This window comes from Lycorma delicatula, chromosome 5 (genome assembly GCF_047948215.1).
Source record: "Lycorma delicatula isolate Av1 chromosome 5, ASM4794821v1, whole genome shotgun sequence".
Taxonomy (NCBI): domain Eukaryota; kingdom Metazoa; phylum Arthropoda; class Insecta; order Hemiptera; family Fulgoridae; genus Lycorma; species Lycorma delicatula.
The window spans coordinates 88,714,921-88,732,050 of NC_134459.1; the positions used below are offsets into that span (position 1 = coordinate 88,714,921).

The 17,130-nt window shown below is 30.2% G+C and overlaps 1 protein-coding gene across 1 annotated transcript in view; it reads right to left on the reverse strand.

Annotated features, from left to right (window-relative positions):
- LOC142324470 (dual 3',5'-cyclic-AMP and -GMP phosphodiesterase 11A-like) overlaps positions 1-17,130 on the reverse strand; it is a 148,613-nt gene that overhangs the window by 89,933 nt on the left and 41,550 nt on the right. Inside the window, exons 3-4 of the mRNA XM_075365295.1 lie at positions 3,990-4,203; positions 3,507-3,734 (exon numbers count right to left, since the gene is read on the reverse strand). Coding sequence (XP_075221410.1) covers positions 3,507-3,734; positions 3,990-4,203 — 442 coding nt within the window. The remainder of the gene's footprint in view (positions 1-3,506; positions 3,735-3,989; positions 4,204-17,130) is intronic.

The following is a 17,130-nucleotide window of genomic DNA, read 5'->3' on the forward strand; positions in this document are numbered from 1 at the left end:
CGAAACTAGTAGATTATTTTCTTTGGTAATAAATTTTGAATTTTTGACGTTTCTAACGGGTATTTGCTTGCTCTTAGGCTTATTTTAAATATAATATTTAATTTTTTCAAAAATACATCTCTGATTTCAAATTTATTATTTTTTGTTTGTTTTATAACTTGGAATTAAACGTGTTGAAAACTAAAAATAAGGTAAATAAAAATGTGGTGATAATTAATAATGTAATGATTATTTATACGCTTATTATGTAGTACGATATATCAAAAATTTACTTAAAAATAAATCTTATAAGTAATTTATAAGGTAACTGCTATTGAAATGTATTTTCCAAAATTTGTTCGTCTACTTCCCAATTGATGATTTATTGATTAAATAAAATACAGTTTTTAAACTTTACATTTAGTGGGAAAATTGGCTGAAGCTGTTACTTTGATCTCTTTATTTGAACTGCTAACAACTTACTCAAATTGATAGGCTGTTTAAAAATTAATTTATTGATAGGTGAAAATTTACATAACAAGAAAATATCTATAAACAAACAAAAAAAAAAAAAACAAAATATAAACACACACATTCACATCAAGATAAAAAATTTCAGAATTTTTTAAATGGATATCTCTTATAAATTGAGAATTTTTGATGAAACAACTATGTTTAATTTTGTATAGATAATAAAAAAAAAAAAATTTATTTCAATATTTGTTTTTTATATCCTTTGGCAAAAGTTATAGTGACTTTTTTGTGTTTAAAAAAATAATGATAACGAATTTCACACTGGTCCTGGGAATCGAACTCAGGATTTGACATTGAAGCCTATGGTTATTTCACCAAGTTACCAGAATTTATAAATTTAGCCTACGAAAAAAAAAATTACAGTATAAATAAATAATAATAACTGGAGATTCCATCTCGTTTCAAATATTTTCAGGAATTTTTCATTTCTTTGTTTACTTAGTTTGATTTGTAACAGATATTAAATCCGGGATTAGTATTTTATAATCTATTGATTACTCTGTGTTTGTTCAATTACAATTTCAACGTGTGGTTATACTATGCGGAAGCATGCTTAATTCTCGATTTAATCCATTTTTATACGTGTATTTCAGGTTTTTATAGATAACATATAAATAACGAAAAAATTAGGTTGCATTTAAGAATGTTTAAATGCTAGTTATGTTTAATATTACATTAAATTATATAAAACGCATAACTATGTCTCTAAAATCCTGGGTTATGTTTCTTTATTTTAATGAATTAAAAAAAATAAAAATAAATAAATTTCTTTTTATAAATTGTTGTATGTAAACTTTTGTAATAATTTTAAGCGTACTCTTAACCGTGTTATTATGTCGTAAGATACATTTTTTATTCGTCGCCTTTAACGAACTGAATTTTAAGATAGATCTACGTTATTCATTTTTAATTATTATTAACTGGATCTTAATTTATTTTTTCTGTTTTATACTTTTTTCAGTAAATTTAATTATTTTGATTTTTCCAAATATTGTTGGATATGTGTGTGTGTGTGTGTGTGTGTGTGTGTGTGTGTGTGTGTGTGTGTGTGTGTGTGTGTGTGTGTGTGTGTGTGTGTGTGTGTGTGTGTGTGTGTGTGTGTGTGTGTGTGTGTGTGTGTGTGTGTGTGTGTGTGTGTGTGTGTGTGTGTGTGTGTGTGTGTGTGTGTGTGTGTGTGTGTGTGTTTAGATATAAGAAGGAAAAGATTTTAAGACGAAATGCCATTTAATATGATGCGAAGGTTTCGAAGGTTTTACAGATGACACTGACGTTTATTTGAAAAATAAAGGACAACGCGAAAATAATTTTATTGTTAGGAATAGTTTTTTTCTAGTTAAGTATCTACGTAAATAAAGCCACGGACTCACTGCTACAAGTGTTTTTAAATTAAGTAATCTCTTCCTTTCTTTGCCGTTTTTCTTCTTAGAGAAAAAAGTATAGTATGATATATTATGTACCTACATAATATTTTCTTCCAAGACAGACATGTTTTCTTCCAAGCTATTCACGTGAAACCATTATTCTGCTTTTATTACCATATACGGTTCATTCACCTCTATATACAGAACACAATATAAATATTTTTTTCAGTTGGCAGCTTCGAAACAAATAAAGAAACCGGTATAAAAAGTTCTAAATGCTTACAACTTAGTACGTACAACTCGGGAATGACGTTTATAATAATTTGAAATTCTTTTACTCATGACTTACTATCTTCAAGTTTAAAATAGCCTGAAGAAAATGAAATTGAACCTACACTTTCTGAAATAGTTCAACGTATGTCAGTCGTATTAAATAGTTAAACTTAAAAATTTCAAAGAAATTTATTACTTCGTTTCTAAGAGATGATTCGATGGAAAGAGTTCAAATAACAAAATTTTCCATACGGTTTTGTATGAAAGTAATAATTATAAAATTTTACAGATCCTTATCAATAACAATATGTTTCCATTACTGAGTTATTTTCATCGTAACCAGATGCTGACTCACGAAATAAAATATTAGACAGTACTGATTACCTGATTACCTCCTACTCCTTTCTTTCCAGTTTATTGTAGTGTTAAGGTTTAATTTTATTATAATAAGAAAACAAGGGTTCCTTGCCTATTGCGCGACAAATTTTGCATTTCTTTGATTTCTTTAAATACCTAAATAGGCCTCTTTCCCTCCCAATCATACGTAATATGATAGAGCACGGCACAGCTAAACAATCTGTGAAGTTATTGAGTTTATACTTTGTAGGACGTGAGTATGAGTGAAAAGTCTTTTACTCAATTAATTCAACTACTCGTGAGACTGTTCCTTTAATTGAATCCTGAACAAACCAAAATATATCTGTATATACAGGCATTTGGATCAGTTAAAACAACTACACTTTTATGTATCTGAACGAGGATTTGTTGCATCGCAGAACAGGTGTTATAATAACTGACCGGCAATATTAACAACCATCTATTTTACTAGTGGTTCCGTAACAGAATTCTGCTTAAGAACTATTTTTTTTTTCTGTTTAGCCTCTAGAATCTCTATAAGGCATTACTTCAGAGGATGATATGTATGATTGTAAATGAAATGCAGTCTTGTACAGATCGGCCATTCTTGAGATGTATGGTTAATTGAATCCCAACCACCAAAGAACACCGGTATCCACGATCTAGTATTCAAATCCATATAAAAGTAACTGGCTTTACTGGCATTTTAACCTCAGAATTCTCGACTTCGAAATTGGCTTATATGTGATGACGCGTTCACCACTAGACCGCAGAAACCCACCGGAATGGGTTTCTGCTTAGGGATAAAAGATACACCAAACTTACTTTTAGAAAGCGTTACATACTGATTAATGTTTTAGTGGTACAACTGACTGCAAAATGTTACGTTGGGCTAGTCTTAAATGGAATCATTGTATTCTGAAAAGATCTGGGTATATATTTAGTTCGCTTAGGGCAATGAAGGATATTATTACTTAAGAAAATAATTTTTTTTTAACTGACCTCGCATGCTATTTGTAAGTTGACCGTTTCTCCCGTATCAGCAACATGGCCGAGGACGCCAACACCCCAAGGTACTTGTACTTCATTATCTCCGGATGCCCCTCCTCCTGGTAATAGAAATCTACTTGCTCCACTGTGAACGTCAAATACTTTTGATACTAGTGTTTGTCGTCCTCCTCTAGGTCCATCTACCAGGAATAGTGATGCACCGTCTGCATCTAGCAGCACCTGTAATGTTGGAATAGTTATTAGGCTATGTAATATATACAGTTTTATCTTAATTTTAGAATCACATAGGCTCATATATATATATATATATATATATATATATATATATATATATATATATATATATATATATATATATTGTACGCAATATTATCAATATAAGATTCTATAAAAATTCCATAATATTCTTACGGTGATTTTTTTTTAATTACTACTAAGTAATACAGGTAGGCTAGTAATAAAACATTAACTTACGGTTAGATTATCCACTGTCTTTTGCGATAATGATTTTAAATCTAAATCAGTAGCAACATCTCGTACAATAGCAAGAAAGAAATCACGTTCACCTTGCGAACGTAGCAGTTCCCTTTTTGTAGCTCGACTATGCGGCGTACATTGCGGCAAACGTACTTTAGATTCGATTAGTAGAGATAACATATTAATTGAATTAGGCGGAAGTGATGTGTACCTGAAAAAAAAATCAAATTATTTCTGGAATCCTATATATACTGAAAATCATTACCTACCAGTAGAAAAACTTGGAAATTTTACGTAGCACTTTAGAAATATTTCATCAGCTTCTGCAGAGAAGTATAATAATTACATTTTACACACACACACACACACACACACATATATATATATATTTTTGCAGCATTAAAAATTATTCTTTTATCCGATATATGTCATATTGTACGTACACTAAATGATATTAAGGTTTAAGTATACATATAGATTAAAGGAATACAATTGAAAGTTTGATTAAACATTAATAAAATAAACATTACGGAACTTCACAAAATTTAACCTTTCCCCTTTCTCCCATTCCCCCTTCCCCCCTGGTCATTTCCTCCTCACCTTTCCTCTTTCCCCATTTTATTTTTTGCCACATTCCCCTTTCTCCTTATTACTCTTTCCCTTTCATCCCCCATTTAAATTTCCCTTATTTCCCCTTTCCCCATCCTATTTCCTCTTTTCCCCTATTCTTTTATCTTCTTTCCATTTCCTTTTTTCTATTTTTCCATTCTTCCCTTTTTTACCTTCTTCCCTTTATCGAATTTTTCCCTATTTCCCTTTCCCTCTTTTTCCCCGCGCGTAAATCGGTCCAGTAGTTTTTTAGTCTATAGCGGACATACATATTGGAAACATTGAAATGGATTCGTAAAATATTTAGTACAGCGTCTGTTGCTTTTACGTCCAACAGATAGCGCTGTTTTTTTTAAAAAAAAGGCATGTTTTTACTTGTCGCAGGTGTGACATCTTAAGTATATAAATAGTAGGTATATAAAAACGCGCGTATTCGAATGCAATGTTGTGTCAAAATTTCAAAGCAATCGTGAAGAACTTTCGGAGATTTTGAACAAACGAACATTTATATTTTTATGTATATAGATTATATAATGTTACGTACGAGTACAAACAAAAATGCAGTAGCCGATCTCCATGGCGGAGTGGTAGCGTTTCGGCCTTTTATGTGGAAATCCCTGGTTCAAATGTCGGTCAGACATGTCATTTTTCAAACGCTAAAAATTCCCATCAAGTAAAAAAAATTGATGTATAAGTTATGTGTAATTTTATATAGAATGATTCAAGAAGAATGTAATAAAATTTCAAGATATTTTCTACTGATGAAGATAAAGAAGAAAGTTCATACAAATATAAGTTCAGATTTGCTTTGTTAGTGAGTGTCAGCTGGCGAAAGATTCCGTCTTGATTTCTACGCCCTTCGTAAAATTGAGCCAAACTGTAATTCTTGGGACGCAAATTAAGGGGTAAATTTTGTGGTTTTATATAAATCTGACCTGATAAATTGAATTGTAAGTTGTTTTTAAACGTTTCTCTCTTCGCTAAACTTTGAGATATAACTAATGGTTAGTAAAAATTTTTCTTCTATATCGTCACAGAATACGAACTTGTTTCAATTTGCTGGGTTTCTTGTTAATTTTTTACAGGGAAAGTTATTTATATTTTTTTTTAATAATCTTAAAAGCAACTAGAAATTAAATTATCTGAAATTTCCTGTAGAGCCTTATTATACCACTAGTGGTATTTTGTGACAAAAATTTGTGATCTAACTATTTTTTTATACTTTTTTTTTAAATGTTACTCAATAAAGAAAATGAAAAAAAGTAGTTGCGATACATTATCCACTTTATTAACGTGGATTACCTTTATCTACTGTGAAATTGATTCTACTGCAAAATTAATTTAAACACCGCAATTTTTTATTATTTCCTTGTTTCTTCTTTTCAGGTTGCTATTTATTTACTTATCTTAGCAAATTCACGCAATTCACGCACTATGAAACGCGGTAAGGATATACAAACAAACGAACGAACGAACGGATTTGAGATGCACACACACACACACACACACACAGAGAGAGAGAGAGAGAGAGAGAGAGAGAGAGAGAGAGAGAGAGAGAGAGTGAGAGAGAGAGAGAGAGAGAGTGAGAGAGAGAGAGAGAGAGAGAGAGAGACCTGTACTAAACGTTTTTTGTGTTTATCTACTAAAACTATTATTCTGAAATGAACATAGCAATTAACAGTTAACGAGCCTATTTAATGATTAGATTAATTATTTGGTGGTGTAAAATGTTTAACTAAACGAGAAGGGGAAGCACAGTGTCTTTTTAGGTCATGTTAAACAGTCATAAAGATTGGTACAATCGCTTTTACTGCACGGATATGTTTAGTTTATGTCCTTATCGTTAATGCTTGATTATCAAAATTATAACAAAAATGAATGGTTTTTTACGTAAAGTGCATTTGTATGTTAAACCGACGCGTTTTTATTTGGTTTAATTAATGAACCTGTGTGAACACATTGAATATAAAGAAAATATTTATTTTATAATAGTAATTGCACATAATGCATATTGTACATCGTATAAAAATATATTAAAACAGATATATTAATAAAAAATATTAAATGTAAAAAACCATAAATAAAGTTATTTGCAATGTCTTTTAAAATAATAATAACATATAATAACTATATAATAACATATAATAACAAAAATAATAACATATTATAACTAATTAAATTAAAATGACTGAAAGTGTTGATTGACACGTCAGTTAATCAAATTCTCATTAAAACAGAATGTATTAATGACTACAGATTCGTATAAACCAGCAGCCAATTTAACAGCTGATTTCCTGAAGTAGTATTGCAATATCCATTGTTTTGTAGAGTGGCTTTTTTTTGGTGTAAATGAAGATTATAACTTCGTTATTCTCATCTTTATTCTACAAATGTCGATGGTATGTACGTTACTTCGGCAAATGTGTTAATTATTTATCTGTTAGAAGTTTTCCCATTGGCAGTGGTATCGTTACATAAACAATGTGTGTCAGAAAATATGATATTAAAATTTTTATCTCTTACAAAATAAGTAAATAAAAAAACAAAAAAAATGCTGGATTAATATATTTTGCGTACGCACAATCTGTTCTCCAATTTGTGATATTGATATGGGGCGATGCGCCGAAAACTTACACGAATAAAGTACTTATAATCCAAAAATATATAATAAAGGCGGCTTTGGGTAAACGTAGGTTTTATCCCAGCAATGATATTTTTAGTGAATTTAATGTTTAACAGTAAACATTTGTATATAAAAAATTTATTAATGTATCTTAAAAAAACAGAAATATTTTTGTTGCTTGAACATCATCCTACTACATTTGACAACCCGGCTTTTAATACATATATAACAATATGTAGGGGACAAATAATGTATATTTCTATTAAATTAATAAACGTAATTCCAAATGAGTCTATTCATACTCCATTCACGACTAAGCTAAGAAATGAAATAAATGGATTATACTGAATAATAATTTATTAATTTTTTAATTAACCATTGAGATATGGAATTTTCTTACCCACAGATTTCTGTAATCATGTACGAATTGTAAATTTTTATTGACTAAAGACTTTATTTTAGGGTCTCGACTTTACTGACAGCAGGGACTCATTACATTTTTGTTTTTCATCCGTACATTTCCCTTTTCAAATTACATTATCTGGTTGAATAAACATAACTCTAGTATAATATTTAGTCTGTAGATATAAATGAATTGTAAATCTAATTAATATACGAATATGTATGTGAAGGTTTGTAGCGGGTTCTGTCTGTCCGTTTTCAACAGTATCACGCGGGAACAAACCGACCGGTAGCTTTAAAATCTTCAGGATATATTCGTGTTATCCTAGGGAAGATTTCAATTCAGAGATCGAGCCCTAGCCCCCTTGGGAGGTGAAGTTGTGAGTTTTCCTCGTCAAAAGTCTGTATACCTTAGTTAATACAGTTATTTCTATGCTGTCTTTTGTAATTTAGTTTATTTTTCAGATAATTGTAAAGGCTGTATATTTTAATTATTATTTATCTGTATTCTCACAACTATGAGGATAAGGAATACAGCGGGGGTTCACGGGTGGAGCTTTCTAGATAAATGGGAAGGGCGAGCGAAGCGAAACCTGAGTGGCTAGTAGATGTACAGTATATATTGTTCATGAGATGTTAGTATTAATAGCTGTATTTGCAGCTCATACCCACGTACAGACATTCTCTTTGTGGTCATTTGTTACCACACTCGTGTGTTTAGTAACATCTAGTCTTTATATTGTGAATTAAGGAATAATAAAGATTCGTTCATTCATTCAGATGTATTCTTCCGACAAGACAGGAACTAGCTACCGCCATGTAACTTAAAACGAAGGACTTCCTTACAATGGTACTTAAGTTTTTTGCTGATGTTGCATTAGATAAATCAATCCAGTCTTCCGGCTCATTAGCCGAAGATAGAAAACTAGCTGTTTGATTTACATAAAGTCTAGGCGATGTCGTTAATATTAATTTGTGTGTACTAATTACGATCTACCAGGTGTGAAGTTGTGAGGTACAACCAATTTCTTTCGTATTAATACGACTTCAGCTAATATTTTATGTAGCTGTTGTACAGCTAAAAATTAAGGTGTATTGAAAAATTACATGCAATGTAAATTAAAAATTACCTTGCAATGTACTGAATTAGACATATTTATTAGCCAGGAACATCAAGGAATAATTAGAATATTATAAAAATTTATAATATATTTAGAGTAATATATTGGATTTTTTTGCTAACTGGCTAAGGAAAAAAAAATCAATATATCTTGATGTTTAAATGAATATATATTTTTTAGGATATAAAAGTTTGTAAAATATTTACACTTTTGATTTTTTTGCTTAACTATTGATCTAGTGTAAGAGATATTAGACAAGGGATATTCAAAATGTATCATTAGTTCTCGAAAATTAATAGAAAAAATGAAATCGGTATTATTTTTTTAGCTTTCTACATTATCGTCAGAATTTAATCCCACAATTTTCCCAGCGGTAAATGAGAATATCGAATGCCTTTCTGTAGAAGTATACATTCGATCTATGCAGGAATGTTTTGACAGTTTCACTGCTACATTGTCACGTTTTCTTCGATGATCAGTTAATTTCTTTGTTGTTCTATTAACTTTTCCAATAATTAAAAGTCAAACAGGAGGTCTGAGATGTAAAGTGGATGAATTATGGTTTTCCCACCTGTACAATTTCAAAAAAACACGTTGAGATTTCTGTGACACGCGGGTGTGCATTGTCATATTAGAGAATAAATCCGCTGTATATACTTGTTTTGGAGTACTCAACAAATTTTTTTGAGAGTCCTTGTAATGCTAAGGACATCGTCTTTCTCGCTCTAAAATATCAAGAATAACACCTATGGGAAAAGTTATTTTGGTGTTTGAGAAAACAAGTGGCTCATCAAATAAATTTGAATCAGCAGTTGCTGAACATTTCACATTAATGACGTAAGTAGTATATAATGTATATACTACTGACATATTTTCTTAATGTATTTGACATCTGGTCCATATGTTTGCAATGTTTCCTGCGTTTTGTGTTGTTTCATTTTTTGGTCCATTTTTGGTTCCATAAGAAACGCGTCACTTTTTAGACTTAAACTAACAACGGTGTTTCTATTTTAAAGCAATGTGTATTGCTTAACTATTCACTCATAGACTGGATCTGTGGGGAGCAATTTGACCCAGGAAGAATCATATATTTTCTCCCATCACTTGGCCGAGAAGGCTTGATAAATAATTCTGGCGAAATATTTGATTGGGTCACACCTCATACCATCTGTTTAAGTACTGATAATTCCATTTAAATTATGAAAAATATTAAAATTAACTAATTTTTTAAAGTTAATTAATATTCAACAGCCTGAAGTATTTGTAGCTTATTAATAGACTACGGATGTTGTATAGAGAAGTTTTGAATCGACATTTTTTCAGAAACCATTTCTCTTAACTTTAAACATGCGGGTACCAGCTTACGCGCCTATCTTAGTAAACGAGGAAGTTATTGTAAGATTAGGTTTGTGTGATTCAGTTTTGATTTTATCATAAGCTCCGTGAAAAATGTATACTTTACAATTATCAGTAAATGCAATTAATTCTATTTTTATCCCTTAAAAAGGAAGAAAAGAAAAAAATTATCTCCGTAATGATAAATTAGTATTTTTAGTGATTTGTGATTTTTTAATGTTCCTACATTAATCTGTACTGTAAAATCTTTCATCGATCGTCAATTCATGGATATAGTGGTCAAGCTATCCTTGTCTATTTAACGATATGTTATTTTTTTCAGGATTGTGGTAGCTATTATTTATGTTCCAATTAATTTTATTTCTGTATAGAAAGTTTTTATTAAATTAAAACTAACTGTGAGAAATTAAAATAAAATTATTAGCCAACTGAATTCGTGATTTCAGCTGAGTGGCAATTGACACTACTTATAATTTAGTCGTGTTTTGCGTGGCTCCAGTTAATTGATAAAATTAATGAATTGAATAAATAATATGAGAATTGAAATTTAGTAACGTCTAGGTAATTTTTAATTGTAAATCTTCCTATAAAGCTATTTTAAGAGAGATTGTACGCTGAATTAAATTGTTTAACATATATCTCTAAAATTTGTCTCAGAAGTCAAGAACTTTGGACTGATTACATTCTTTACAAAATTGTTGTTGAATTTCGTATTGCGAGTTAGCATTGTGTGTTGTATATCTCTTGTCGCATTTATATTACATTGTTAGTCTTATTAGATTTAGCTTTTCTTTTATTAAAAAACTTTTTGTAAAAAATTCTGTGAAATCAATGTTTTTATTTGAATGAACTTTTTGTTATTGAAAAAATTATTATTACAAACTGGGGGATTGGAAACTCCAATGATAAAAATTTGGACATCGAAAAAATTTGTTACGACTGATAAATAATCTTATCATTATTTTTTTATTTTTTAAATTAAAGAGCGACATTAAATCTGAAATGAAAGAAATCGTTAAAGGAGAAATCATTCATCTAAATTTTGCCATTTATTTGGAAGAACAGAGTAGAATATGAAATTAAGAAAAAGAAAATTCTAAACTCGATGAAATTATAAAAGTTATCAGACGAGATGAAAGAACTAATAATTTAGTGAGGAAGATAAGAGAGAAAGCTTTATGGATTTGAAGGAAAAAGTACTTGATTTATACAGTAATCTCATGGCAGATAGTTTAAGTGATGCTGATTTTAATTTTATAAAATAGAACATAGGACCTCCTGCTAATAATAGGCACCTTATTGTAGTGTCTTGTATAAGTAATAATTAAAAGATTCAAGTAGTTAAAAATGAAGTCGAACTAAAAGATACTAAGTTTTTTGTGTCGTATGTTTACTACAAGGGAATAAAAACAAAGAAAAGAAAACGTTTTGATAGGTATGAGGGGTCGACACAACGGATCAGAGAATAATGTAGGGGAAGAATGTAAGGGATTATTATCGATAGTAAATTTAATCGATACTAAAAACTTTTGCAGGTCGAATGAAAATGAGGAAATAGGAAAGGGTGGAAATGAAGAGGATGACATGGAGTTACAGAATTTTCAACTTAAAAGAGATAAGGGCTGTATGATTTTTAAAGCAGAACAACAAAGAGTATTACTTTTTTTTACCCCGAAGTGACTCCGATTCCTCTGAATCAGTGAAAGTGCAGGGAAACTCTAAAAATAGAGCGGATGTAATAAATTATATAAATATTGTGACTTATAATATAACTGATATAATTCTATCTGGTATTATTCTTAAAATATGTAACTTCGAATTTTAAAACTTTTTAAGGAACTATAAAAGATTATTTTTGTTTGAGAATGTTTTCCGTGATGAAAATGAAAATAGTTTTTTATGAGTTATACACACACACGCGTGCACACACACACACGAGCATATATGATTATTAAGATATAAATATGTGCCAGATTGTAAAACGTCATGATTTCAGTTGTCCGAAATAAGTAATTGCTTCGCTACCCTAGGCAAAACATTCAAAATCCTTGTTTAATAGGCTTTTTATGATCCAGTAAAAGAATCATTTTAATTGACTGTCTTATTTAGTATATATTTTAATTTTCAGTAAATTGTACCAGCTCACTTTACCTATAGCTCAATAAAGTATATAATTCTTAATTTTTCACCCCTGCAACAAACACATTTACATGAACAAACTAATGTTGGTATGTGCATTTGCTCACGTGTGTTGGTGTGGTACAAAATTTATGTGACGGCTTTAAAACCAATTAACAGACTGAAATGGAATTTGTAACAAATGTACAACTTCCGGTAGTAAATATGAAATTCTGATTAGAATTTTAGGTTAATGATTAAACAGTGTTCTCAAAGAAATAAACATTTACCGGTTTATTGAAATTATGTTATAATTTTACCTGTATATAAATCTGGTAGGTATATTATATTATTTATTGAAGATTAAATTTTCGTCTACTCATCCATTAAAAAGTTTTATATTAAACTAAATTTTTTTAAAGAAAAACTGTTAAAATAACTCTTTTTATGAACAAGGTATGGGTAATTAACAATGAATTGTTATCTTGAAATTGTTACCTTTTAATTGAATATTTCGAATAATTTTTTTATTTCTTATATCATATATATATAGGTATGTATATAATATTAAAAAAATAATGTACATATTGTACATAATACAACGTACAATTACGTAATATAAGGCATAATTATTGTAACAGGATTTCGTGTAAGGTGAATTCTATTAATTCCAATATTTTTGAAAAATCTTATTTTTTTATGCAGTATATTTAAGGATTTAAATATGAGCCATCTCATTTATCTTTTTGTTGTTTTGTGTAATTACATAGCTATGTTTTTAAAATAAAGAGGCTTAGTTGTTCAGTCACAGGCTAAGATGCTTAAGTCTCGTGATATCCTTTATTTTAATTAATATTGTACTTTTAGGCTGCCCTCCAACCATGAAAAGTGATTTATTATAAGTTTAATTTTGATGAAAATCCTTTACTCGAGAAAATCTAAAATATAATAAATACTATGGAACAGCAGAATTCTATTATAGGTAGATAATTAATTGTTAACTAAAAACAGTTCTTGATTAACCTACTTATTACGATCATTATATATATGAAAAGATTCATTTGGATTATTAAATAAGACTAAGGGAATAATGAATTCGACAATATTTTAGTGAAATTGTTTTGTAAGGTTGATGAGATCCGTAAAGTATACTTCACTCGGGCGGTCTGTTCGCGAGATTGTTACTACTCAACTGTTACGCAAATACGGAATAAACGGTTGGGGAAGAGTGAATGGTTCGACGTTGCTTTCAACTTAAATGTGATTGAACATTTTGTGTTAATTCTTTACAATGCATTTGAAACTTTTGATTATTACAGTAAGATGTATCAATAAAAACGGAACTTTCCTATTAAAAATATTATTCACATCATACTCTTTACATCTATAGCAAGTGGTAGATGTTGTGAAACTGGACAGTTTTTACGAAAACAATTCTGTCGAAGAATTTACCTGGATAGATTAATGGCACAATACGCTATGAGGATGATGACGCTATGATGATGATTTTACATAATTATGTTTTTAATGTAGAGCGTACATCTGTTATTAATAAATTTTAGCAGCTGACGAATTCGTTTTTTTATGTTCAAAACCCTCGTAAATAGCCAAATGGAGTCCCGTTTTGGGTTATGTCGTTTATTAAAGATTATTTATTATTTTTTACAAAGACTTCAAAATTAAGAACGTGTTTGTTGTTTATAGTAATCTACGAGGTGTGTGAGAAAAGTAATGAGACTGACTTTTTACTTACCAAAGTTTTTATTTTTTTCAAACAACAATATTATCCCCTTCAAAGTAGTTCCCTTGGGAAGCTATACACCGGCGGAGTCGTTGTTCTCACTCCTGGTAGCAGCGCTGGAAGGCTTTAACTGGTAGGGCTTTTAACTGGTCGGTCACAGTCTTTTGAATGTTCTCCAGAGTTACAAAATGACGTCCTTTTAAGACATGTTTCAATTTCGGGAAAAGGAAAAGAGTCACAAGGACTCAAATCAGGTGAATAGGGGGGTTGAGAAACCGCAGGAATGCGTTTTGAGGCCAAAAATTCCCTGATGGAAATGGCCGTATGACACAGGGCATTGTCATGATGAAGCATCCACTTGTCTGCAATGTCTGGTCTCACGCGAATCACTCTTTTCCCGAGCCTTTCAAGGACACCTTTGTAAATCATTTGGATAATAGTTTGTCCTGGAGGAACAAATTCTTTATGCACGATACCCCTACTGTCAAAAAAGCAAATCAGCATGGTTTTGATCTTTGATTTGCTCATTCGACATTTTTTCGGTCGAGGAGATGACGAAGTGTGCCACTCTTCGCTTTGTTTCAGGATCGTACTCAAATATCCAGGATTCATCACCTGTGATCACACGGTTGAAGAATTCTTGGTCATTATCAATCCTCTCAAGAAGATCAACGCACACGTTTCTTCGATTGTCCTTCTGTTCCGTTGTGAGGCTTTCGGCACCAATTTCGTACAAACCTTTCGCATGTCCAAATCGTCTGTCAAAATTTGATGTACGGTAAAAGTGTTTAAATTTAACTGTTCACTCGTCATCCTTATTGTTAAACGACGGTATGTTCTCACGAGAACCCTCACACGCTCAACGTTTTCGTCAGATTTTGAAGTTGAAGGTCTCCCTGAGCGAGGTTGATCTTCAATGTGTTCTCGGCCTTCCAAAAATGATTTGTGCCAGCGGAAAACTTGTGCTCTTGATAAGCAATGTTCCCCTCCAAAGGCCTGTTTCACCTTTTCAAAGGTCACATTCGCGGATTCCCCAAGTTTAACACAAAACTTGATTGCACAACGTTGCTCTAAATTCCGATGCTCCATTTTCGTAACGCACAACAAAAACACAACCTCACTGATGCCGCTGTCAAAAATAATGTGTTGGCTGAACGGAGTTGAAACTCGTACTGAGCATATGGAAAGGATGAACAAACCAGTCTAGCACAGACCGGTAGACACAGCGTTGCCAGATCGCTGGCAATGTTACCAATCTCATTACTTTTCTCACACACCTCGTATTTGTAGTAAGTAAAGGGAAACTCGACGATGGCTACTTTTTTCATATTTACATTGTTTAGTTTTATCTTTATTAAATTTAATTGGTAAAATGGATAAATCAAGATTTATCCTCGTGAAGTCGCTGTAAAAAAATTGTATTTTTTTCCGAGGAACACCGATTTTAATGAATTTAACTACCTACTCATTGACTCTAATACGTTCCTAAGATAAATTTAGTTCTTTGTTTTCTGTAGCAAATGATAAAAATGGAGGTTCTTAATCTGTTTTCAAGGATTTTTCTTGAATTCGGTAATGATCATTAGATATTCATTATTCTTCCCATTTTTAAAACTCATGCTCCACTTAGTAGATCCTTCTTTTCATTAAAGCTAATTCGAAAACTAGATCTCATGAGAGTTGATCGTTCCACAGGTTTTCCACAAAACTTGTGGAATGATCATTGTCATGATAATCAAATTCAATTTTGTAATTTTTTTAAAAATTTCATTTATCGCATGAATTTCTTAATTACTTGTGTGTGGTTGTAATTTTTGTTATTTAAATACCACATTTTACCAGCTAAACTTAATAAAAATAAAACTAAACAATGTAAAGATAAAAAGAGCCATTGTTTTCCCTGTTATATCACTGTGATTATATTACGTAGTGGATCTGACCAGATTAGATATATTATTTACCATTTCCATTTTAATGAGTCTAAAATTTGTCTTTTTTATAATTTATTTACGATCAGATGGCATACTTTAATTTATTATTGTTAATTAATCGAAAGTGTTTTACACGTTAATCTATGTTTCTTGTCCTACTACTTTAAATTTTCTGTAATTTTAAAAGTAACATTGACAATTTTTTTAAATTAATGGTATTAGTCTCTTTCTAAACCAGGTTTAGAAAAAAAAATGAATTGATGTTTATGAATGATAATAAGAAACAAGTTCTAAACTTGATAATTATAATAAGTTGTAATTCTATACTTGATTCATCAAATCAAGCTTCTCTTCATAAAAATGATTGGGAATATTATAATTGCTTTACATGGTAAACATTAAGATTAAATTTATTATTTAATGAAAAAGATAGTGATTTATTAAATATAAATTACAATAAAAATAAATCTTTCTGAATTTTTAAATGTAAAAAATAATTAATTATCCTAAAATAAAAAAATTACATTTTCTGTTATTCGCATAAAAAGAAACGTTGTTGCACTTTTTAATAAGATCACCAGTGACATATAGATTTTAAAACGAGGCAAAATTTATTGCAGTAGAGTTAGCTTGGAATGGAGGCAAGACCGACACGTTTCCTGAATTAGATTTCTTTTCGATTTTATACTGTGACGTTGGAAGATAATTTTTCAGTAGAATAAAAAAAATCAGTATTTGGTCTGTACGTTACTAGAAGTAATTGAACTAGTAAAAGAAATCTTACATGTTACTTTTTTAAATATTTAATCAACTAAATAAGAAACTGATTTTATGTATAAAACATAACATTTAGGGCTTAAAAAATTTAATTCACTGACGATGGACTGAAGGAAAACTAAATAATTTAAAAATAATCTAAAGTAAATTATTTCAGTTTGTTTAATTGGGGATTTTCCTTTAGCGTTTAATAAAATTTAATCGCTTTCCCTGTTGAGTGACAATATATAATGCATTGTTTCCCACAGAATGGAGTACTTTAAAGTATTGATTTACACTGTCTGTCTCAATTTTTATTAAGACTATGACGTATTTAAAACACCGAGGCACAAGTGGAGGTTCCAAAAAAAAATATATTCTTTGAAATTAATTATTTTCATTATACATCTATTCCTTGTTTGGAACAGGGAACATTTTTCAATAAATCATAGTTTAAACAACTTTTATTTGGTTTTATTTC